Consider the following 26,988-nt stretch of genomic DNA (forward strand, 5'->3'; position numbering starts at 1 on the left):
TTTGTTCTTTGTCGTGAGAATCTTATAGCTCTCGGTCAAGACCTATCGGCCGTTGGATCGTCTATTACAATAGACAAAATTACATCATTTTGGCACTGGGCTCAATTAGTAAATAATGAAAAGGGAGGAGTTTATTTGTAATGTAGTCAAAATAATATTTGGGTTTAGATGTAAATTGTAGTTTCTATTTTTTTTTTCCCGTCTTCGCGGTGGATAGCTTCAGAGTGGAGAAATGGAGCTATAAATAAGAGGGGAAGGAAGAGGTGTATGTAGCTCAGGGGAGAATTATAACGGTCGTTTCTTGCTCACCAGCGAGTGTCTTCGTAACAATGGCGACGACGAAACCCACGAGGATCTCCAAGATTCTTCAGGAATTCGGTGATCTCTCTTTCCTTTTCCCCCTTTCCCGTTACGATCCGTTGGTATTGGAGGTTTTAGTGTCTGAGAGACTCGTGTGATCGATCGCAGGTTGGGATGTGATGCTGGGATCGATCGCTGCGTTCTACGTCGTCATGGTTCCCTACACCAAGGTCGAAGAAAGCTTCAATGTCCAGGCATGGTTCCTTGCTCTTTCTTTCTCCTTTTTACAACCTTCATTCTTTTCGAAATTGATGTATTCACCGAAAACGCGATTAGATGTTTCCGAGTCGCTGATTTCTTGGAAGTTCATCTATGGAGTTCCGATTCGAGAATCTCATGTCTCATTGTGTGTGTGTGTTTTTTTTAAATTTTTTTTATAAAAAAATCTAGAAGGTGGTTAGTAGAAATTGAGTTGAAATTGGATCAGTTCTTTCAAAACCGTATATATGGAGTTGAAATTGACGGAATCATCGAAGAACAATACTAGAAGTTGGGATTTGCAGTATCGCTGCCGGGGCCATCTTTCTTGAAGTGAATAGGTCTTTGTAGAATTTGAATTGGCATGATTTCTTGAGATTTTTGGTCTAGAAATCAGATTCAGGAATCCCAAATCCCAGAAACTATGATCTTTTATATATTGGATTATTTAGAGGTGATTGCTTTGTGTGTCGACATAATGCAACGAAATGCATGATATTGGTTTTGTTTGTTTCTTAACCACAGTACCGTATTCTTGCCTCCAGACAGATATTGGGTTCTGAGGCAAATCGTCAGCTTGTTTGTTAGCTGTTTTACTCTCTCTTTCTGCAGCTCTTCTTTGTTTATAATGTTTTGTTTTATTTTAGCCTTACGGTTTGGTCAGGTACACTAGCTTATAATTATTATTATTTTCTGTGTCAGCTTAACTTCTTTTATAGGATAGATTACACTGTTAGATTTATTCTATTTGCTTTATATAAACTTCTAGTGCTTCAGATAACCGATGTTCTTTTCTTCTTTCTGTAGGCAATGCATGATATCCTTTATCATCATCATCATATTGAGAAGGCAAGCATATGTTCTATTTTTTTTCCAATTCTTTTAGTTTCTCACTTGCTGTACTGTATCTATTGTTTTGAGATCGTTTATGAGATGCTGATTTATTATACATATCACTGGTACAGTATGACCATTTGGATTTTCCTGGTGTCGTTCCCCGAACTTTTATTGGTAAATGCTACCTTCTTTCAGAATGCTCCTTGTATATAAAATGTAGTTCTCCTGAAATGTTGTTGCATCTGCCAACATTTTATGCTTTTCTATATATATTGCTTTTCCTAATATTTCTACTAGGCGAATTGATATGCTCTTCGAGATAATCACTGCATGTAATGCTTTGATGCAATGGTAGTGCAATGTCTGCAACATAGATATAACTTACCCATCAATTAGATGATGACATTCTATTCATTATTGAAGCTCTATTACCAAAAACGGGATGGTCACTTGTTATCTTGTGTAGGGTATCTGACATTGGGTATAATATAGGAAATATGCCCTTAAGTAATTCTAAATCACAGAAAGATCCTTGTATTCTATCATGAAAATTTAAGTTATAGGAAAAGTCAATAGTTACAATACAGTATCAGAAAAATTACTATTCTGCATATCACCAACATGAGTGTTAGTTAGGAGTGTCAAAATAAATGAGCGGCTCGAGCTCGGCTCGATTTGGCTTGAGCCGAGCCAATCCTGAGCTGGAGCCAACTCGCTCAGGCTATCGGCTCGTTTAAATATAATATTTATTAATTATATATATAATATATAAATATATTTATAACCATTAGATCTTTGATTTAATAGCTATTATTATCCTATCCCTATCTAATCCTAACCCTAAATTTAATAAAAAACTAGTAACAAACCGCACTCTTCATTCTCATTTCCTCTTCAATCGGCTCATCCAGCCTCTTCCGGCAGCCTCCTCTATTTGCTCGATCTTGACCACGGTGTCGGCCTCCTCCGTTGTTATCGGCCTCCTTCGTCGCCTCTTCATCTTCCTTCTCCACCACCTCCTCATTCTCCATCGACAAGCAACCATTCTACCATCTCCTCTTCCTCCTCCTTCACCTACTCATCCGACCTCATTGTCCTTCATTGACAAGTCACCACTGTCTTCTTCTCTCCATTGGCCCTTTCTTCCTCCTCCTCCTTCAGTAAGCCGCCGCCCCGCTGGCTCCTATGCCTCCTCCTTCTCGGCTCGAGTTGAGCTGAGCTGAGCCGAGCCTAAATATCTTTAGAATGTTCAAAATTAATTTTGAGCCAAGTCTGAGCTAGAGCCGACTTGCTCAGGTTCGGCTCATTTACACCTCTAGTGTTAGTCATTCAGTCTCAACAGCCGTTGTTACCTACATCCTAGTAATTAAGATCAATGTAGCATGCATTGGCTCTGCATAGGAGAAGCATTGCTCGTTGACGAATTGTCCATCACATGTATCTACCTTCCACCCAATTCAAAACACTAATTGAATTAGACTCCAAAAAGAAGTGAAAGGACTTGTATAAAGAAGACAATAAGTTCCTTTAACTTCTTATTGATGAAAGAAGAGTGGATAAAATCTTTCCGTCGGACCTCTAGATCTTATCCTTTGCCCAACAGCTTATAATCCTGACTTCTAAAAGGAAAATCAAGTCGGTCTGTTTAAATAATGAAGAAAATAACTGTAGACTTAACTGACAATTAAAATAATCATTAATTGTTTAGATGTGGGTAATGATCATTGAGATCGTAGACTTAGCTGTAGACTTATTGTCTTTACTGTTCTACAATAGCCCTTCACTATGGTTTTGGTGCAGTCGATCTTGAGTTAATTTCCCTGTCCTGCATTAAGAATCCCAAATTTAAATTGCAAGGGAACTAACAGAGTTCTGTAAGCAAGTAAGATGTGATAGATATGATGATACTGTAATGTGAGGTTATGTCTGCAACAGTGTAAAGGATACCAGTTATTGTACTAGAACTAATTCCTTTTTTTTCTGTTTACCACATAAAACTCAACTGGAATATATGTTATGAACGAGAATTTATATATCTTTTGATTTAAGTCGTGGTGAACAATTTATTTTGAATATATTCTCAACTCTGCAAATTAATTAATTATCATTGTTTTTATGCATGGTATGGCCGGTAAAGGTGAAGGCATCATAATCACTTGGTAATTATAGTAAAGCAATTAATTATCTCACATATTTTGCTAGTGCGGCAATAAGTATGTCATCTGACATCCAGCCATATGCTTATATCATGTCTTCAATCTTCATATCAAAAGGCCTAGGAATTTGCTGCAATTAGACAGCCAGTATAGCACAAATGTGGCATATCTCTTACTTCTTAATTATTAATTTTAACTCCAAGGTAAAATCTTGTAGTGATTAGCATCGGTGTCATTGTTTATGGTGTATCTGCTTTGCAGGAGCATTTCTTGTATCACTTCTGGCATCACCACTGGTCTTACTGATGCATTATTTTCATATGCCAAAGATTTATGGTCTCCTCATAGGTAACTATTTTTTTAACTTGAGGATATGTTGTCTTCAAAATATCCAAGAACATTACTCTACTGTGCTTGAAACTTGATATTGCTCATTTGTTATCTTTTATATGTGTTGGACTGAAAGCCACTGAAAATTGGCATAGCGGCCTTACTAGTAAAAGTTATCATTACGATGTATGATTTTTTTACATAATTGCCACTGAAAATAATCAAAATATCGTAGGTTGCCACTAAAATCTTTTGACTCTTTCGGAATCGCCCTTGTAATTAGTTTCTAACAGAATATACTTAACAGATTATTGCTGAAGTTAACAAACACATGCAAATAACTAAAATACCTTTCTCTTTTGAAATTTAGAGTGTAGAATCTTTACCAACATAAAAGAAGATATTTTTTGTTGTATTGTGATACTGGATAGCTTTGAACCATTTTAAACAATTTATGCAAGGACAGATAATCTTTTCTTTGAATCTAAGTTCGGTGTCAATTGTGATTGGTAGATTTAACTAATGGAAGGGTATTTTTGAAAGAGCACAACAATTTTTGTGGCAATTATGATATTTTGAAAAATGTAGTGGTAATTATTATACTTTGAAAGTTTTCAGGGGCAATTATATAAACATCCCTAAAATTTATTTTGTGGAAGGAGATATATGGTGATCTTGTCATTTAAAAAAACTTCATCGTTCACTCTTCTATGGGATTTTCTTTTGGCAGTTCGGGTATCTAGGACCACAAACTTTTGTTGGCTTCAAATGTTTGACTTGCTTTGATAAACCTTCCTTTCAAGTATCCAAAGTCATGAAGCTTTGTTGTGGAAAGTCTGCTTCCATTTTTAGATAACGTTAATTTGGGTACACACTAAGCTTGTATCCCAGGTTTTAAACATCTGCCACTTTAATATTTAGCCTTTACTTGAAGTTATAAATTACAGCAGTTGATACAGTAATTATCATAATGTATGGAGTAGTATTGGCTGGTGCGTAGATTGTGGTAGCTGTTTTCCCTTTGGCATAAAAGAAATGTCTTTTACCACTGATAATTAGCACGCTAGCATGACATTCTGTCAGTGTCAACAAACTGGTGAATGAATAACGTTCCTATCCTTTTTTTTTAATATCATAACATAGCTATGAATTATCCTAGTTTCATATGCTTTAGATATTTTTACCAGCAAGTTAGTTTATATTAAAATGGGGCGGTATAGCTATTCTTGCATTTCTGGGGCTCATCTTTTATCCAATATAGTTTTTCGTTTTCCTGAGCTGACTGTATGTACATATATGGACAACAAACTTTACATTGAAGCTTAGAAGAAAGTTCTAGCACTTTCATACCCATGAAGGACACCTCAGATCCAGAACTCATTCCTAGATGGTGAGGATAAAGCACTCTCATATTCTCTCTTCGGATGAGTGATTGTTAATCCCATGCACACTCGAGGGTTACAAAAGTGCCAGCTTTTTTTTACAATGTTTAACAAATTTGTAATCTTACTCTGTTTGCTATCTTCAAGTTAAAATTCTGACCACTGGCTTGTACTTCTATTTTCATCCAATGCACCATGCAAATTATTGCTCATGACTAGCCTATTGCATACTAGGATTAAACTCAGTTGATTGGTGGGAAGATCTACCTTATTTATGGCAGTTTAGTCTTTCCCAACAATGGCATATTTGGAAGTTTGTTCAAGACACTAAAAATTCTGAAGGAAGGAGAAGATAATAAATTTTAAAGCTGATTTTATCTCTAAGGGCTTTATCCTCTTGTCTTTCTTCTCTAGGTGACTAAAGTGCTCTTGAAGTTTAAACAAGCATTATATTATTGTACCTGGGTTTATTTATGTTGTGTGTACTGTGTAGTTCTTACTACTCATACTTATTTATTGCAATTTGCTCTATTGAACAGTTAATTATGCATCTTCTTATGGTTTGATTTCCTTCAATCTGAAATAATGCACCAATATAGGCTTCAATTACACATCTTCTCATGATTTGATTTCCTTCAGTCAGAAATAATGCATAAGCATATTCTTTAGTGTTCAACTCAAATATAGTTTTAGTGCTTCTAGTAAAATGTTATTATGCTTTCAGTTATCTTTTTAGTATGTCTATTGTTTTTCATTTTTTTATTGTGTGTGACCAACTCTTTGTTTACTTTGCCCTTTTCTAGTTCGCTTGGCATTGGGTAGCATTGTATTAATGACTTTAAGACTTTTTCGACTTCAGGTATCTTTTAGTCCTTAAACTTTTCGTCTTCAACTAATGTTGATATTATATACTTATTTTCTTTCCTTTGAGAATGTGGACGTTACACCTCATTGAAGGTGCATTCCTCCCTTTTCATACAATGTCTTGTTGTCATTATGATATGCATTTTTTCCTTCAATTTGTGTTTGAAAGATTTGTGAATTTTGGTCGCAGTGTTGTTCTCTTAATTTCTTTTATGGAAGGCTAGATGTATAAGGATATCTCATGTATGCCTTTATGAGATTACTTATTTATTTGATTTAGAATAGTTATTAGTTTGCTCTTGAATCCGACAATAAAATATTATGTTAGGTGAACCCACATAGACTGTATGCACAAAAAATTGCTATCAAGGTTTCGAAACTCAGTATCAGAATCAGGAGGTCGTTAGAAAAAACGATACTTATCGGTTGTACTGGATGTATTGGCCATTCATGTCGGATTGGACTATTTTTAATTATGTAAAATTTTGAATATTATTTAAAATACAGAAACATTTCTAAAAATCTATAAAAATTAACAGAAAAATAAGAAATCAAAATTAGTCACATATGATGAACTTTAAAAACTAAAAAAAACTCATTCAAAACTATAATGAATTTCGATTAAATTAGACAAATTTTATATTCATAAATTATTACTGCAAAACAATATGAAGAGAGAGACATCTCTTCATTGTTGTCTTATAGCAGTAAGAAAATATGAGTTAAAAAGTGGGTGAGAAAGAATGAAAAAAAAAACTCATCCGAGTTCATTAAAGTGTGGACTAGTCAAAGGGACTCACCGAAACAGCCGCCAAATGAACTTGGTAAAATGTGAGAGTGAGAGGAGAGTGTGTGTTAGAGATAGAGAGTAAAAACTAAAAAGTAAAAAAGAAAGCAGTCGATGTCTTAATAGCATCAATTATTAATGTCTCCTAGGTTAGATACATTTAGATTTGACTTGAATCTTTAAAAAAAAAAAAACATCATCCGATATTGTTGTTTTTAGTAGATACGGCTGAGTTTCGGTCGATTCGGCCAAAACTGGCCGATACCGAACAAAACTGGTCTGATCGGGATCGGTTATGGCTAATCCCGATCCGGATCAACTGATTTTGGGATCCATCATTGCTTTACCTAGGATATGAATATGAGATACATATACGATACAATACTATATACTTTGATATGACAAATCTTGAAAAATGAGGATAAGGCATACTTAGGATACAATGTATATATTTATGTTCAGACACACACATATATTGGTGAACTTTTGTACTTTAATTTTCTTAATTAAGGAATCATATATTCTTGTTGTGTATGATATTTTATGTAACAAGACCTCTAATTGATTCATTAAAATAACTGCCATTTGTAACAAAGAATTAAAAAGAGAAACCTTCTAGATTTGATAAGAAATAAATGGTAATACTTTCCTTTGATTTTACGCATTTTGTTAGGAATTTAGGAAGTATCTAAAAAGCATTTGAGAAGTATCTACAACATTAATTTTGTTCATAAAATTTAGGATATTTTAGGAAAGTATCTGATATGTATTAAGAAGTATCCGATATGGTATTCAATACGGATACGGTGGGAGTATGAAGGTATCCGTTTTGCCTAGCCTAGATAATTGATTCCATGCAATTTCTATTACAAGTTGAATAACTAGTATTCCAAGTACTTATTAGATTATAATAAAATCTAATCTCAATTTCTTTTCAATATATTATGAGTTTATAGGCTAATCATAAGCTAAATAAAAAAGTTAGCTATCATTGGTACATAATAGGTTGGATGACTGAGCTAACCCTTAAAAAGGGGGCCACAATCAGTGGGTGTAAACTATGCGCACATGGTGTCCACGTGGAATTTCCACCATAAATCACACCCGAGGTTTTAAAAGAATATAGGCGGTAGGCAGGCAGAGAAGGGATCATATAGCACGTAGGTGTTAGACGGGTGCCCAGAATTCAAGACGGTTAAAAAATAAACAAATTAAGAAATAATAGTTAGAGAAGAAGTAAAAAAATTAATACATACAATCTAAACATTATACTTATGCATTTTTATTAAGAACTATATTTATCAACATATATAATAATTTTGAATTTTAGAATCACTCTACATACTAAAATATAATATGAGATGCTACTGTGGGTCACCTAGGCAAGACCTAAGCAGAAACTAGTTATATCTTATATAAGCTAGTTATATTTTATATGAGGCAGAAATTTTTTAAACAATGATCGCACCTTGCGCTCAAGGTGGGAATTGAACTCATGACAACATTCATGATAAGGTAGGACTCCAACCTCTTATGTTAGTGGTTGGGCCTACAAAATCTAATCTTTCACATGTAACAATGTGCTATGTTCTATGGGAAATTCTTCTCTTTTCTATTTTAGCACACAAATCATGGTACTTGTTGGTCAGTATACTTGGTTATGTCTCGTTTGTCATTTTGTTTGTCTTCTCCCTGTCCATGCCCCTTTCATCTGTGGCAGTAACTGCAGGATGAATTTATCTTCAATTTATTTTTATTTGTCAGGTATTTATCAAAGATTGAATTAAACTAATTTTCCTATTAACAGGTTAGAAGGAAATTTGGCTATCATGTTGAAGCATTCTTTGCCATACTAACGGCTTTGCAGTTTCATTTGTTGTTCTACTCAACACGTCCTCTTCCGAATATTTTAGCTTTTGTTTTAGGTAATCATGGTTTGGAAGTTATTATGCTCTTCAAAATAAACTGATGATGCTTCTTTTTTCTGTCATTCACTTGTTTGGTGATTTTTTCTTTTTTCTGTAATATGTTATCAAAAGATTTAACAAGTTTCTTTTTACTTATAAGATTTCCCTTTTCATTTTGGAAACACTACAAGAACTTGTAGAAAATTATTTACGAATTAGTGAACTAACATCTGGAGTTAAGTTATAGATACAGGCGTGCAGTATTTGAGTCATTCCATGGCATTGTCATAGAATCTTTATTATAGTGACAGTTTGTCACAACCCAAAATAGGAATCATGACCGGCCATGCATCTCAATATACTTGAGATACACGAAGCCTTAATAATACTCTCTACGTATACGATGACAAGATAAACAAATAAAATGAGAATGTGCTTTATTAAAATTTTATTACTAAATGCAATTAAAATAAAAACAAGGTTAAAGTTTTTGAGTCTCTAAACTAAAATAAAATAAAATAAAATCTTCTAATCTAAAGCACAAAATCTAAAAGAGCAAAAAGGTAAATAGGTGAATCCTAAGTGGAGGTGGAATCCGGGTACATCACGCTCAGTCGCCCCGCTGACTATTACCTGAAATAAATAAACAAATACAAAAAAAAAACAATAGAACTCGTGAGCCAACAACTATAGCTCAGTGAGTGGAATCCACTCGAACCAAATAAATTTTAAAACATATTAATGCTTAATAAATTAAACTAAAAGCAACAATATCCATCATAATATGCAATAGGCATGCTCTCTACATAATAACAATGATAACAATAGAGAAATGTCACAACTTGTAACCTTACACGTTTTCAACATATTAACATCTTTTTGATATTTATACCGTCATATGTCTTAATGGGTCTAAACCCTGTGGATCCACATCAACTAGAAGTCACATCGAGATGACGTTCGGGACTTTTCTTTATAGCTGATTCGGTTAGGGTCATCAGAGGGTATCACCCTGTGATCAACACATTCTGTCTTTTCCTCTAACCGTTGAGAGAAGTTAGAGTCACCTAGGAAGTTTTCTCATTTTTCCTAGGACTGTTCCCTAACTCCGCCAGAGTCACCTAAAAAAGTCACCGCAGTGATCTAACTTAGGACTTTCCCCTGGACTTCCAGATAGACTTGAGTCACCACGGAAAATCGCAACGATTTATATCGGGACTGTTCTCTAAGTCATATTAATACTAATCTCATTTTTCTTTTCACAAATTTCAATATTAGCACGAAGTATAGTGATGCACTGAATATAATAATAAAATGCACACAGAAAATAAAACAATTAAATTTTCTCACATATGGATGAAATAAATAGACTTGCATACAGAAATTACAATAATTTAATTTTTACACATGAGAGTGAAATAAATAATTTGCATATAGAAAATTTACATGGTCTGACAAAAATACGAAATACAATAAAATAAACACGTGAGTGAACCCACTCACCTGAGTTTAGGCAAGACAACCAAAATCTCAAATCTCTAGCCCACGTACTAAAAATCACCACCTTAAATAATAAATAACAATAACATTTTTTTTAATCAAAACAATTATTAAAAATGTTTATACAATTTAACTTAAGAATAATTAATTTGGGCTAAAATAAGCCCAAATCAATTGGGCTGGGCTGCAGTTGGCCCGCAGCCCACCCAATTAAATTCTTAAATGGATTGGGCCAAGGCCCAATCCAATTAGATAATGGAACCGGGTCGGGTTCCTTGGATTCGGATCCAACCCGACCCGAATCCATCACTAAAAGGGAGAAGATCAGACTCGGGCAACCCGAGTCTGTCTTCCCCAAACCGAAGAGAGAGAGAGAGAAAAAGAGAGGAAAAGAAAGAAGAAGAAGAAGAAGAAGAAAAAGAAAAAGAAGGCGACGCCGGCGACCGCCACGGCGGAGGTTTGCCGGCGCACTCTCAGTTCCTAACGGGATCCGGAGGTAGCGGCTGCGACTCGAAGCCACCGGCCGGCCAAATTACCGATGAGGCCGAAAACCCTCAAAAATTAGGTAAGTTCACTAAACCCTATATTTCTTAAATTAACTTTGAGGGGAGAGAGAGGGCTTACGGGGGAATCGAGTGGTGGTCTCCGCTGGTTCCGACGACGCTCCGGCAGGCCGGTTCCACGGCGCGACTCCGTCGGTGAAGGAGGAAGAAAAGAGAGAGAGAGAGAGAGAGAGAAGAGAGAGAGAGAGAGAGAGAGAGAGAGAGAGAGAGAGAGAGAGATAATTAAACAGAGAGAGAGAGATAATTAAGGTCCAATTTATAGATTAGAAGAGAAAAATCTAGACCTAATCCGATCCGGATTAGGCGTGATTTTTCTCTCTCTTTGCGCCACGATGTGTGCTGGAGAGGGAGAGGGGAGGGCTGCACGTGCAGAGCACGTGCACCCTCCTCTCTCTCAACCCCCTTTTTTTTATTTTTTATTTTAATATTCTGGTTCTGATACAGTTGGATTTTGGTGTCAAGCTGATTGTTCTACTGCCAAAAGTTCAATGGCATGTGTGACTAATGGATAGATAAATTTCTTGGTTCTCCTCATGCTTCAATTTGTGTTAATCAAAATTTTACTATCTGTATTATTATTTAGATCTCATTGAAATGAATGCATCATGTATCACATACTATAATTTATCATATCTTAGTCAGCAAGACTTGGCATTGGGCTCCCTAAAGTGTTAACTGCTGCAGTATATAAAGTGTTAAACTGCTCAGTTTATGTCCTGCATGGAGACTAGAATAGTATTGGTGTAATTTATTATAACTTGAGGCATTTAGATTATATTCAAGTTGTTATACATGAGAAAACCAGAAAAAAGGTCTGGCTGGTAGGCTGGTACATTATATGGTGAGATGACAGATTAACTGAAGGATCCTTCTCTTTCCCATAGATAGGAGAACTTCCTGCTTTGTGATGCAGCTCTTTATGTTTTAAGATTCTTATCTTCTACTGAATTAATGTTTTGCATATATGGTGGCCAAGTTGATGGGATGACACCTTCAAGTAAGCAGTTCATGCATAAACATGGTATAGCCAAAACAAGCGAATTTTATTTTCTGTGTATTTTCTGTTAAAGTTAGATCTCACAAGAGTGAGTGATATTTAAAATAGAAAATTGTAAATTACTATAGAACATTCATAATGCTGTAAAATTTTAGCTTCCAATTGAGAAGGGTGTTGCTTCATTTCTCTGGCATACTTTAGCTGTTTTGCTTAAAGGCTTTCATGTTGTAATAGGTCTATGCACATGAGCAAAATGCATAAACATAACCATGGAGAACTAATTTTGGCATTGGTGAAATTACAAAAGTAGATGCAGTTTCTGCTAATCTCTATCTCAAGACCACTTGTTCTTCTGGATGATTAGTTCCATCGCCTGTATTGTGCAGACAGCCTACTACATGTGAAATTTGGACATTGTTTTCTTTGTTTTTCAGTGGTTTTTTACCAAGATTTTTGTTGATGCCAATAAAGAAAGTTAATGGTGTAAATCTGTATTAACAAAGTATTCGGAGTGACTTATTTGATTTACGTGCCCTCAATGAATAGCTTTGTGAATTAGGATAGCATATTGTCCTACTTATAATTTCATGTTGAATTTTGTTAATTCAAGGTGAAGATGATGTTAGTTATTCAGAGAGTTCTATTTATTAATAGATGTTGCTACTGATGTTTTACATGGTAAAAGATTTTTTAGTGAAGTTAATTACCAGCAGAAAAAAGAGAGATTATGGGGTTATAGTATACTGACTTATTGCTTTTTATCATATAGTTAATTTGGCATATTCCTTCTGGTTCAAGGGAAATCCCCTGACAACTTTAAAATGTCTGGTACGTCTCTTCTTTATATTCGTTCTCTTTAAAATGTCTGTTAAACCTAATCAAATTTGCAATTGTGTCCTGTTTGTGTGTGTACAATCTAATAAACAAAAAGACATGTGGTGTCAAATATAATTTCCTATTGATGTTTTAATTCCTGTAGGTATCCAAAGCATACCTTTTCAAATTCTTCTTATTTTGTCATCACAGATTGCTGAGACATGCTTATGATTCTTGATTTTATGCAATTAGTGTCCGATCATATGATTTTCTTCATCAAGAAATTATAAATTGTCTACTTTTGCATAGCAGACTATTTCTACGGTTGTATTTAGATGTGATACAGTGCTTCTCTTTGGACCAATTGGGATCGAACTTTTGCTGGTATGTTTCCTCTGTATCTATGTTGTTTTTTTCCTTCAATTAGTAGGATGATAACTATATTATTTCTTATGCCCATGCACCTGTTTTTTATCGTATTTAAATATTTTGAATTAATTAATTAATTTTCAGCTTAAATAATATTTTAAAATTTTATTTCACATCAAGACTGAAATGAGCTATATTAGTCAATGTTCCTTTGGAATAAATAAGCCTGGGAAGCTTAGAGAGGAATTGATAATGGCTAAAATAAAACTTTGTTTAGAGGTTGGTCATGCAATCTAGGGGGGGAGATTCCCCATGATACAAACTTGTAGCTATGATAGCCCCTAGTTGCTCCTTTTACCTTTTCACTTTTCTTCTTTAGACTCTATCATACAACCATATGTAGGTGACTCTCTTTCTTTTTTTCTTGCAGAGCTAATTTGCATTTTCTTTTGTCTTACACTATTCAATTTGTTAGCTGTCAGCATCTCCTCCACAATAGTAAATATGACTATAAGTAGTTAATTTTTTTTAATCCTTGCAATGATTGTCATGCCAGTGGCACAAGGCTTGTTGACTTTGGCTCAGCACAATATGGATCGCTAGCACGTGTTGTGATTAGACGGAGTGTCATTGTCACACTGAATAGTCTTGACATGCCAAAAAACAATCTCTAAAGTTTAAACCTCTCTAAAGCCTTGAAATAGATTATAAAAACTAAATCAAAGTTTTTCAACATCATATATTAGTGTAGTGTATGCAATTAGATTCAAATCTCATTTTTCCTAATTTTTCTCATATCCACTTTGTTGGGGCAAATAACTTGGAGAAAACCAAAATTTCCATCTGATTTCCAAAATTTGAAGCATAATTTATGTAGACCAAGCACTAAAATGCAAAGGGGTATCAAAAAGTGATGAAAAAGACTCCATGTTAGATTTCTTTAAAATAAGATATGAAAAATTCTAGTGACACACATTGAAAAGTGGTGATGAAGAAGTATCAAGATATTCCTTCCGTATTGGCTCTGATAATTCACTATCTATCGACCCATGATTCCTTGTCCATTTCCTGCTTAATGATCATGGCTCTTCTTTACTTGAAAGTTTCAGATTGCTGTAACATCTCATTCTCTTCCATTTGGCTGCTGATCTGTTTTCTGTTACTCTTTCATTTTGCTGCATCATATTATTGTATAGGACTTCTTAGATTTTAGAACTCTGGTGTTCATATTTCTGAATTTAATATTATGCACAACAGAGCAAATCTATTTCACTATGGAAAGCAATTATATGCTGCATAAGCACAGCACTTCCATGTATAGGTATGATGTTTCCTAGAATGAACAATTCATTTTGGAGAGTTAATGTGGTACTGATTTAGTTTATTTTATTTCGTCACACATTCATTTTTCAGGCTTTACTGTGCTGGTTGATTCAATAATGTGGCAGAGAATTTTGTGGCCAGAATTGGAAGTTTTCTTGTTTAACTCAATTCAGAACCGGAGTTCGGAATGGGGTGTATCCTTGAGATATTTATAGCTGATTTTCTTGCAAATGGAATTAATCCAGAAAATTTTCTCTATTGTCTGCAAAATTGTATGCGAGTTACTGATTCCTGCATAATTGTGTTCGTTTTTGAGTTACATGTGTAAGATTCTTTGAGTTTGGACTGGGGTGTATCCTTGAGATATTTATAGGTGGTTTTCTTGCAAATGGAATTGATCCAGAAAATTATCTCTATTGTCTGCAAAATTGTATGCGAGCTACTGATTCTTGCATAATTGTGTTCTTTTTTGAGTTACATGTGTAAGATTCTTTGAGTTCTGCAGAATTCTTTTAATGTACATATTTAAAGAGTGCCTTGGTTTGTTCTATTCACATTAGAACCTTTTGACTCTTTAGTTCTTCTTAAAAGGATGTCCCTCGTGCTTTAAAATCCAGAATTACTATTTAACCAAGATCAAACAATAGAAGATTTTGCTTTGAGCATTTATTTCTATTTGTTCTGTTTTTTCTTATCTTGATTAGTAGTATTGAGTATTGACATTTGGAAATTTATCAGAACAAAGTAGTGGATATTGCCAGTTTATACTTTTCAAGTTGGTTGTCCACCATTTTAATTTCATTTATTTTAGTTTTGAAAGTTTTAAAGCCGTGAATTTGATCTACAAGCTCTTTAGTGGAAGATTCTACTTGTTTGGATTGATACATCTTGCTATAGTATGGTGCAATTACTATCACAGTTCTCTCATTTGTACTATAACATAGAACAGTAGGACTGTGGGAGCTCTCATGGTTCAGCCTTCATGTGCTTCATTTTCTTTGTTTAGCTTTATTACATATTAGGAGATGATAGCAATGGTTTGGACTACCATGGCTGATAGAGAAGCATGTACATTTCTGTTGTTACCGGGTAACTGGCAAGCTAGTGCTTAATGCATGAATTAAGCCTACAATGCCATAGCACTGTTGGAGGCCACAATAACCTTGTTCGCTATCAGGAAGTAGATATTATGATTAATACTTGTATTGAACTTTAATTTATTTTGTTTCCGGTTCTCTTTGACTTTTAGGGTTCTGTTTAGAACATAGTTTTCTTTCTATGCATTGCTTATGCATTTCATGGCACATGCTCTCCTCTTTTCTTTTTCTTTTATATCCATGTGTATGAAACTCTTTTTGAGCTGTTCTCTTTTATAAGATGCAAACATAGACACAACCGCTCCATTGGTATTTCACATCAGCTCTTCCACGCTCCATGCTTGTAGCATATCCTCTTTCCGTGGTAAGTTGGACTGGATAAGAAGTTGATGAAAATTGTGGTTAGTTAAACTGTTATTTGACTTATTTCTTCATGTACAAAGTTTTTCATTCATTGGTAAAAGAATGCAATTGTTCAACGATTTACAAAATCAATATCATATATTCATATGCCTATTTGATTATCTAGAATTTCTGTTGTTTGGTGCTTGTATTCCTCTGGTAACTTACATCAATTGGCTGAACCGCTTAATTGGTGGAGGAAAGGTGCAACAGCATTGGTGCTTCCTTTGGCAATATTCTCTATGCCTGTCATTTGTCAAGCATGATATCTACACATTTCACTCTCTCTCCATTTATTGCATAGTCTGAATGTCACACCTGTCAAGGCAACCATGGAAATTTGTTGAAATTATCTAGTCTTGGCTCATGAACTGCTGAGAACTTGTGTTACTTTCATGTAGTGCCTAGTTGCCAGAGTTACCTTCAAAAAGAGACATGTTCTCTGAGCTGACAAACATGATAACAATCAAGTTCACATAAAGGAATATTTTCTGATCAATGATACCACAGTCATCTTCAAACGGTGAAACATTTCCTGATCTTTCCTACTGTCACGACCCAAAATAGGAATCATGACCGGCCATGCATCTCAATATGCTTGAGATGCACGAAGCCTTACTAATACTCTCTACGTGTACGATGGCAAAATAAATAAATAAAATGAGAATGTGCTTTATTAAATTTTATAACTAATTGCAATAAAGATAAATAATGTTAATGTTTTTGAGTCTCTAAACTAAATAAATAAAACTTCTAATCTAAAGTATAAAATCTAAAAGAGCGGAAAGGTAAATAGGTGAATCCTAAGTGGAGGTGGAGTCCGGGTACATCTCGTTTAGTCACCCCGCTGACTATTACCTGAAATACATAAACAAATACAAAAAAAAACAATAAAACCCATGAGCCAACAACTATAACTCAGTGAGTGGAATCCACTCGAAAACTAAATAAATTTTAAATCTTATTAATGCTGAATAAATTAAACTAAAAGCAACAATATCTATAACAATATACAATAGGCATGCTCTCTAAATAATAACAATGATAACAATAGAGAAATGTCACAACTTGTAATCTTGCACGTTTTCAACATATTAACATCTTTTGATATTTATACTGTCATATGTCTCAATGGGTCTAAACCCTGTGGATCCACATCAACTAGAAGTCACCTCGAGATGACGCTCAGGACTTTTCTTTATAGTTGATCCGGTTAGGGTCATCAGAGGGTATCATTCTGTGATTAACACACTGTCTTTTCTTCTAACCGTTGAGAGAAGTTAGAATCACCTAGGAAATTTTCTCATTCATCCTAGGACTGTTCCCTAACCCCGCCAGAGTCACCTAAGAAAGTCGCTGCAGTGATCTAATGTAGGACTATCCCTTAGACTTCCAGATAGACTTGAGTCACCACGGAAAATCGCAAACGATTTATACCGGGATTGTTCTCTAAGTTGTATCAATACTAGTCTATTTTTCTTTTCATAAATTTCAACATTTGCACGAAGTATGGTGATGCACCGAATATAATAATTAAATGCACACAGAAAATAAAACAATTAAATTTTCGCATGTACGGATGAAATAAATAGATTTGCATACGAAAATTACAACAATTTAATTTTTACACATAAGGGTGAAATAAATAAATTACACACAGAAAATTTACATGGTCTGACAAAGATCCGAAATACAATAAAATGAACATGTGAGTGAACCCACTCACCTGAGTCTAGGCAAAACAATCGAAATCTCAAATCTCTAGCTCACGTACTAAAAATCACCACCTTAAATAATAAATAATAATCAAAATTTTAATTTGAATAATAACACTATTTTTAAAATTTTAAAAACTAAAAATTACTAAAATGGGTTTAAATTCACCCATTGGATTGGGTTGGGCTAATGCTGGCCTGGCCCATTCTAGAAAATGAGCTAATTGGGCTAAGCCAAGGCCCAACCAAAATAATGGATTGGGTTACAGGTCAACTCGCAGCCCATCCCAAAACTAACTAGTTCGGGTCGGGTCTGTGGATCCGAAATCCAAACCCGACCCGAACCCAAACTTAATTAAAATGGGGTTGGCTTGGGTTAAACCCGAGCCCAGCCAACCCCTTTTCTCCTTTCTCGCGACCGACGTGAGAAGAGGACTGAGGGAGAGGGTGACCGCCGGCGACCCCTCGCCAGTGACCCCTTCACAATCACCTTCAATCTCTCCTCTCCCTCTCTCTCTCACTCTTTCTCTGTCGTCCTCACGAGGTGGAGGAGGACCCACCACCGACGACCGACGTCGGGGCCGACGTCGACTGGAGCCACGAGGGCTCATCCAGAAGACATCCATGACACAAGGCTAACGACTTGGAGCTCTCGAGCACGAGCAGCAACAGCTCGAAGCTGCCAGCCGACGAGAGTTGCCGGCGAAGCCGAAATCCCCAATTTAGGTATTTTCGCTAAACCCTATTAAACTTTAATTAAAATTTATGGGTGGGAGAGGGCTTACCAACGAGTTGCGTGGTGGTCTCCGATGGCTCCGACGGCGCTCCGGCGGGCCGATCCTATAGCGACGACTCCGACGGTGAGAAAGAAGAAAGCAAAAGAGGGGAGGAAGAAGAGAGAGAAGAGGGCTAAGATGGTTAAGCAGAGAGAGAGAGAAGAGATTAGGGTTTTAATTTATAGATTAGAAGAGAAATCTAGACCTAATCCGATCCGGATTAGGTGTGATTTCTCTCTCTGCGCCTCGTTGCGTGCTGGAGAGGAAGAGGGGAGGGACTGCATATGCACCCTCCTCTCTCAACCCCTATTTTTATTTTTATTTTATTTTATTTTTTGTTTCTGGTTCTGACACCTACATGTTGGGTTCACCTTCAAACAAGAATTTTTCCCTATCTCTCATACATGGTCCAGGATCACCTTCACTAAGAGAATTGTTTCCTGGTCTTTCTTATGCTTTGATCATATAATTTCTCTTTTATCTCATAAATCTTTATATTGAGGGATCAAGCTGACTGATTTCCATTTGTTACATGCCAGTTAGGTACATTACTTAAACCAATATAGGTCTATGTTGGCATGGGTTTATGTTGACTGTGCCAATAGGTTAGTGACAGCAGTAGGGCATGCTGTGACAAATAACCTTGGTTAAGACTTAGGACATGCCACATGATTCTGCCTGGTTACTCTAATATGATAAAGTTGCTTCAGAATGGTAGAAACGAATATGAACATGCATATAAATGTATTAATTCGCAAACATATACAATATTCTGACATACAGAATCTGCAAGTGGCAAGCCCTCTCACATATATTATTGAAAATAAAGTACCGAGAATTTTTTTTCTTTTGTGGGTATGTTGTTACCTTGTAAATCCTACACTGCATCAGCAGCTGATATAGGGGTGGTTTATAGTAGGATATAAGATGCTACATAATTCTATTTTTCTTAGTTCTCATTATTTTATCTTGAGAAATAATTATATGCTACCAAGTAATTACCAACCTACAATTTTTTTCTGTGTAACAGATTGGTGTGCTTCTTGATAGAAGGATAATGCGATACATGGTTCCAATCTTGTCGTTCATTTTACTTTATTCAAAACTTCCACACAAGGTTCCTAATTCATGCTCAACTTTTCAGTTAGTTTTTTAACATTCTTTCTATATCAATATATGATACATGTGATTATGTTTCTTATATCTCAGGAGCTTCGTTTCATAATTGGTTCTCTTCCAATGCTTAATGTATCTGCATCACTAGCTGCTAGCAGAATGTATGCACCATCAATCTACTCCTCTTACGCTATTTCTCTAATTCTCTTTGTAATTTATTGTTAAGATAACAGTAGGCTGGTTTTACATGCTATTGTTTTTATCTTATATCCTTTCCCATTTTTAATTCTAACTGGCCCCATTGGATTTGGGTATTTGAGCGCTGAATTATTAGTTGGCCTGTGTCAGAGCAGTGCCTAGTCGGTATAGTACTCAGCGGACGTCATCTTGCAGCATATCACAGTTTGATTTTAGCTGGGTTAAGTGTTTAGTTTCACTGATTATAATTGCAACATCATGGACAATTTGGTTTCACTGGGATATGAAGATTTTACTTCTGTTTCTTATTATTGCCATTGTTTCATAAAAGGCTTGTATTTACTTGTACTTAATATGGCTAAAGCATCTAGCATTTATGTGGAAACTATATTCTATTTAAGTTCCAATCAACAGGAAATGTATTTTGTTTCTTGAGTTGCAATCAACTGATTTACAATACATACATAATGAAGACTGTTTCTTTTCATAGACCAAGTAATAGTGGGGTTTGATGATCATAAATGATTCTATGATTCATTATCAACAGATGACCTAGAAAAGTACTTTTCATATTTATGTACTGATCCTTCAAATTTGTAGCGTCTCAGATAAATCATGATTGCTCCCTGCCTTCTTTTCTTTGTAGAGCAGATGACAAATTGATCATATTTTCATATGCTGTGCTCCTAGGAGTAAGCTTCAAATTTGTAGCTTCTGAGATAAATCATGATTGCTCCATGCCTTCTTTGCCTTGTAGAGCAGATGACAAATTGATCATATATTCATATGCTATGGTACCTAGGAGTAATGTAACTGAAGAATGTCATAATAACCTTAATCTTTCAACTTTCTACCATATGACAAATGTCTTGTTTCATAATATTTACAGATATAACAACAGGAAGAAGAATGTATGGAATGGGCTTTATGTTCTTTTGTTTGGATCTTTTGTATTCAGGTTAGATTATTGATTAGTGAGGATAAAAGTAATCTTCCTTTCTATTTTATGCTTATATTCCAATTCTTTTAGTCTGGGATGCTCTCTCGTGACATTCATGGCATCCTACAACAATTATCCAGGTGGTTATGCTCTGAAAGCTTTACATCAAGCAGGTAAACTATTTTCATTCTTTCTTGTACACATGTCATTGTTTCTTGTGATTGACATCTCATGGTGTTCTAATTCTCTATTTGTTTCCATCTATAATCAAGCAAGAAGTTAATGTATTTTCTTCATGATGTCGAGTTGTGGCAAATGTCTCAGTTTTTTTCATGGTTTGCGTTCTTCTCTTTGTGTCTTTCACTGCAGAGCAAGTGTAGTATCAATCATAAGAGATATCACTAGCTCATGATAATCCACAATTGATATTATTTGAAAGATGATGGTGCAAAGATTGACTTCAGATGTTCTATGTTTGTTGTCAACAATCTTATGCTTATTGTGTTTATGACAACAGATGTCTCAACAGGAGAAAAGCTTGTTCATATTGATACCTTCGCAGCAATGAATGGAGTTTCTCGTTTTTCTGAAAGTGAATATCCTTGGAGGTACACTTTTATAGCCATTAATTGTCTTCGATTTGATGTAATATATTTCAAATTTGATTCATCTTGCAAGGGGATTTTCTTATTGTGGAATCAACTTCATGCTTGCACTAGTTCCACTTGATTAGTGTATTTTGTTATCCCTATTTATTGTGATGAAAACTTAGGAATTTCATGGAAGTGTGAGTTAGATTTACTTAGTCATAAATAAAACATGTAATAATTAGTTCATGTTTCAATTCCATCTTGTCGAAGTTTAAACTTTACAATAAGGGTAGCAAAGTCCAAACATAAGGTTTGGTTATGCTACAAATTGCTTTTCTCAAATTTGAACTTTATAATAAGGGGAGCAAGATCCATACCAATGTTTAGATATGCTACTACCTTTTACGATTGGTTAGCTCCCGAGGCAATACAATTTGGTTTATTGCCATGTTTGATGGTTCTCGTTTTGATTGGCAAGTACCATAATCAACTAGGTCTTGTTTGCTATCATAGTACTCCTTCGCCATAGGAATGCCCAACTAGGCTGTTATGATCCGATCACGTGAGTTAGGTTAGTTGAATCGAGTCGAGTCAACTTAAGTTAGTTAGATTTATTTTATTTTTTTAAATTCAAATAAATCAGATAATCTACATATGGATCCGATCCGCTAGAGTTTTTTCTCTTATAAATAGGAGTAGACATGTGTTGATTAAAATCATTGAAGTTTAATTAAATTATTTTTTTCGTCTTTATCTTTTACCGTAGATGTTATATTATTTTTATCTTTCGAGAAGTAGATCGTAACCGTAGAATCCTTCTAAGCTTTCAAACCTTAGCCACCATCTCTCTCCAATAGCCACCTTACTGTACAGCCATCCACCATCACCCTTGGCTGTCCACCACCCTTCGACAACCGTCACAATATTGGATATTTATCGTTCTACTCTGTTTGTAACTCGTGAGACTACCACCATATAAATTTCATAATTTTTTTTATGTCCAGATTAGTCCAAATCTGGTTTGTAACGTTGGTATTAGAGTCGGTGTTCCTCGGCCGATGGTTAGCACGAGATTGAAGAAGATGAATGAAGGAGCAATCTTGGAGAATCATAAACTCATCTCTGTTCCTATGGGTGTTTTCCTGGTGCCACCGCCACCACTAGCAACCGTCGGCAACGAGCCATCGGCGTGGGCAATGGTTGTAAAGAATTCTCGCTCGAATTGAAGGAGAACTTGAAGGAGATCCAAACCATCCTCAAGGACTCGATTCAAGCCTTAATAGAAGTCCTACTAACCGCCCTCTACCGCCCTGCGCCACCACTACTGCAAGCTACTGCAGAACAGCCGCCACCTCCACCTTTGAGCACTAACAATAGTGAAACCATGGAGACCATCTAAACTGCGGCAACCACCTCTCCTCCGGCCGCGGTGGAGCACCCTCCATCCTTGCAAATTGAGCCCTTCATCGTAGCAATGCCGGAGAAGCCCCTAGCGACGGCCGTGACGCCATCTCCCCTACCTGCAGTGGAAGCTAGGACCGAAAACCCTAGCTTTTCACCAGTGGCGATCTAAGCCCCATCGGCACAAACCATCATGACCGATCACTTCCTTGGAGCTTTCGCACCTGAGCTATGGCCTAAACCGCATGCACTATGGCTAGGATTCGATCTTAGCCAACCGTGGCTATAACAGATTATGGCTCGAATAAGTGGGCCCTAAAGTAGAACCCATCATAGGCCCTTCCTCCACGTGGCAGATAAGATCCACACGGAGATTAAGAACATGCATTTCGAGAGCGACAGAAGGTATGGAAACCACCATAGACACTTTGAGGTCAAGATAGTTGAAAGCGTGGTGGATTGTTATGATCCGATCACGTGAGTTAGGTTAGTCAAGTTGGTTGAGTCGAATTGAATCAACTTGAGTTAGTTTGATTTATTTTATTGTTTTAAATTTTAAATAAATCAGATAATTCGTATGTGGATTCAATCTACTAGGGTTTTTATTTCTATAAATAGGAATAGATATGTGTTGATTAAAATCATTGAATGGATTTGAGTTTAGCTAAATTATTATTTTTGTCTTTATTTTTTATCGTAGTCGTTAGATCGTCTTTATCTTTTTATATTTTTTTAGGAGTAGATCGTAAACATAGAACACTTCCAAGCTTTCAACCTATCTTGAGGGCATTATGGGGTCAATATTCAACCTATCTTCTTTTGTAAAAAACATACACCATAACTATTGTCTGCTGGACTAGTTTTGTGATACACCTTTTGCTATGTATGTACCTTTGCCTTTGGGTATTGAAAGCCTATGTCAAACTGATGTTCTTTCTGCCCTTCTTAGGAATTAGTACATGCAAATATTCAGAGTTAGTTGATAAATACTGGTATATTAACACAGCACTATCAGTTGATCATCCCGGCGAATTGGAAATTCTTTGATTTCTTCATCTATTTTGGGATATTTTTCTGCTTTGTTTATAGATACTCCAAGGAGGAAGGGATTGCCGTCAAGGAATATCGCAGCAGAAATTTCACCTACCTATTGAAGTAAGTGTCGGATCTTATTCCATTCTCATGCTAGCACTATGTTGAACATAAAAAAGACTTGCATGTTATCAGTTGTTATATTCTGCTTTTCATGCACATAGAGATTGTCCTTTATATACTAATTATATGGCTTCATAACCTGCACTTTCAATACTTTCTCTTGTCACATTTCACTTCAATTCTTAAGCTGCAGATCCTCTTCTCATGCAGTAATCTGTCTATGGTGTGATTTTCATCCTTTGTTGCCTTTTGAATATTAAAGGAAGAACATCTTGACAAGATGCAGGCCTACACCGGTTTATTTTGGCTTTTGTTCTTTTCCTTTTTTGCTTTTTGTGTGGGTGGGGCAGTGGATTCGTATTGAAGAGAGACTTCATTGTGAGTGCATCCATTATTTGAAGAAGGTTGTTCTTTTCTACTTTCCTTTCCTTGTTATTGTCATATCTTGATCAGAAGAAAGTTGACTTTTTGGCCTTGGCTATTTTGCACATGCAAGTTGTGTTGATGCTGGTTGCAAAATTAAGGCACTGCACAACTTTTTTGCTTATGCAGTTGCACATTCTTTGCATTTTTACATAATAGATTAATCCACATTAAGTAAAATGAGTGGAAAGCTAATACATATTTTGGGGAATTTGTGAATAACTTTTCTCATTCTCTTTGTTTATACAGTTCTCTGAAAAGTGGATGATGATCAATTATTCTATTATCATATATATTCTTTTGAGCACACTCTTTGCCAATTTTATGTGAATAGATGCATGGCTACATTTTAGAATGCAGAAAGTTGGATAGATTTATGGCCAAGATGCTTCTCTTCTTTTTCTTTTTTCTTTTTCAATTTTGGTCTGGTTCTTTCCCCTCATTTCTTTTTTTGTTATTTTTCAGTGAACACAGTGAAGTTGCTGGCTATAAATGCTTACTTGCAGTAAACGGATTCTCTAGAGCCCGTATTGGATTTCATTTTCCACCGATATTACTGGTATGGTATTATTTTAAGTCTTGAAAGATAGGATCTGAGAAAGTTCATATCATGGGATTAGTATTGACACAAGTTGAAATAGAGTTGTGGGCATAATTTTGAGTCCCCTGTAGATCTTTTTGCTTTTAACTGTGTTAGTTAAAGATCTTATCTTACTTACAGGTTCCCCTATCAACTAGAATGTTGCTTCCAGTTGTCTTATTAAGTCAGCAGTTTGTGTTATTAGAACTTTGAGACCAACTGATGATATTTTCTTTTATACAGCTTAAAGAGCCAAAAGTATTTGTACATGGGAATGTAGGAGACCAGGATATAGTGTTCTCAAACTGGCCAGGCTGCTAATGAGTTTTGCAGGACATACCGTCTCCAGGAGAAGATGTGTTTTAATTTTTATTCTTTCAATGTAATTTATCACTCATCAGAAGAACGAGTTTTGGAAATATTAGGATATACACGTCAACAAAATTAGAAATATTCAAGAAACACTAAAGTTTAGGGTTATGATTCTTTTCTTTTATTTTCCAAGAAGAAGATCCATGTTTGATAGAAGAGCTCTTGTGAATTCTCCTGGAACCCTTTCGTTGATTGCACTCTAGCAGATCACATCTACGGTATATGCCTTGGATACGATAATCATTGATATCTTACGTGTTCATCTTGTCATACAAGTATAGATATGTCTACGTCCTACGCAAGGGTATATTGGATTATGCTTTACAGTGGATAACTCCACGTTGATTGTTTCAGTTCGATGTGATGCCTCGAAAAGATTATCTCTACCTATTTCACCATTAGACGTAACAAGATGTGATCATCTTCTACATTATAATTATTAACACAAGTAGTTCAGGTTGCAATTACTTTAATTATAAAGGTGAAAGCTGCGGCTCAAAGGCTTCTTCTCATGGTCAACCGTAGAGCATTCATAAACTCTGAATGGAAGATGGAAAGGAGTATAGTATTATGAGTTTTGACTATGTCCCTTATAAACTTCCAAACCCCAAGACCTCGACTTGAATAAACTAATGCCTCACCCAACTAGAATTCAAGGGTAGACATGACTTAACCCTAACACTATACCTGGCTGGGTACATTGCTTTTATAACATTCTCTATACTGATGTTGATAACTAGAATGTTTATATAAAGATGATGTTATAATTGCATAAAATACTACCGATGCTTTGGATGTCCTACGTGGTGGGTTTCTAACACTTTTTGCCCTTTACTAATACCATCTCCTTTTCATTTATTATATTCTTGCTCCTGTAATCCAATATATTTTACTCATCAATAGCATTTATAAGGAACACTGCACTGCTCTTATGAATGAGAAATTAGTGGCAATTTAACTGACTGGTTCAATAGCGAATCACACTTTAGAAATGGATTAAATACGCCTAAAAGTTTGACGCATTAAAGAGCCAAATCCCCTGTATCAATAAAGAAATCTATTGTCAGATTTTGAAGCCCACCAGAAGAATTTGGGATAAGATCGTCTTGTCTTATTACTAATAGATAAGAGTAGTCCCACAAAATAGTGATGCCAAATCCCCATTAATTTTTCTTTTCTTCTTCTTACTGATAATAATAAGCATGTAGACTAATCATAGGTTAGACAAACCATTAGTTTTTCTCGAATTTGAACAGCTTGATCATTTGTTTCAAGAAACTGAGTCATAATGGATACAAATCATACACTATATTATAGTGGAATCTGAACTATACTCTAAGCCAATAGGTTATAGTGATCGGTCCTTTTGGGTCTCATAATTTTGTTTTCTTGTACTAGTAGAAAAAAAAAAGTCTCCAGATATGTACAAGCTAAGTAGATTAAAGAAAATTAGTGCCTACTGCTGACCTCATTTGAGTTATTATTATTTTTTTCCTTCTTTCTATTGTTATTATTATTATTATTATTTCATCATCTTCTCCTTCTACAAGATAAAATAGGAGAGAGACGAGGGAGGAGGGCGGTGGATAAGATGGTTAATATACAACAAAAGATTGTAAGTTTATGATGTGGTTTGGTGCTCTCGAAGATCAAAAGGTTTATATAATTTATTCAGTCCAAAGGAACATTGTTCTTGGAGAGGAATAAATATTGACGTAAAGTAAACAGCCAAGATAAGCTGGATTTATACTAAATTAATTAACTTTCTAGTTTTGATTCTTTGCAAAGTGGGCATCAATGGTTTTAATAGTGTTCCATTGCCTGATCACCAAAT

At 35.4% G+C, this 26,988-nt stretch overlaps 1 protein-coding gene across 4 annotated transcripts; it reads left to right on the plus strand.

Moving 5' to 3' along the window:
- The first annotated feature begins 196 nt into the window (after positions 1–196).
- On the plus strand, positions 197–25,334 carry LOC140764815 (dol-P-Man:Man(7)GlcNAc(2)-PP-Dol alpha-1,6-mannosyltransferase). Of its 4 annotated transcripts, none has more exons than XM_073103598.1 (21): positions 197–378; positions 469–554; positions 1,366–1,407; positions 1,524–1,569; positions 3,813–3,899; positions 6,067–6,122; positions 8,722–8,839; positions 11,861–11,905; positions 12,651–12,709; positions 13,007–13,081; positions 14,324–14,387; positions 14,480–14,583; positions 15,779–15,850; positions 19,410–19,496; positions 19,589–19,656; positions 20,583–20,651; positions 20,724–20,806; positions 21,151–21,241; positions 23,714–23,779; positions 24,668–24,761; positions 25,026–25,334. In XM_073103598.1, the coding sequence occupies exons 1-21, from the start codon at positions 330–332 to the stop codon at positions 25,101–25,103; spliced, it is 1,539 nt and encodes a 512-aa protein (XP_072959699.1). In that variant the 5' UTR covers positions 197–329; the 3' UTR covers positions 25,104–25,334. The 4 variants fall into 4 exon arrangements, with proteins under 4 accessions (XP_072959699.1, XP_072959700.1, XP_072959701.1 ...); XM_073103599.1 differs by having other exon boundaries at positions 13,010–13,081; XM_073103600.1 differs by lacking the exon at positions 11,861–11,905 and having other exon boundaries at positions 198–378.
- Positions 25,335–26,988: the final 1,654 nt, after the last annotated feature.

The sequence above is a fragment of the Typha angustifolia genome, chromosome 8, assembly GCF_048772165.1.
Source record: "Typha angustifolia cultivar Huaian chromosome 8, ASM4877216v1, whole genome shotgun sequence".
Taxonomy (NCBI): domain Eukaryota; kingdom Viridiplantae; phylum Streptophyta; class Magnoliopsida; order Poales; family Typhaceae; genus Typha; species Typha angustifolia.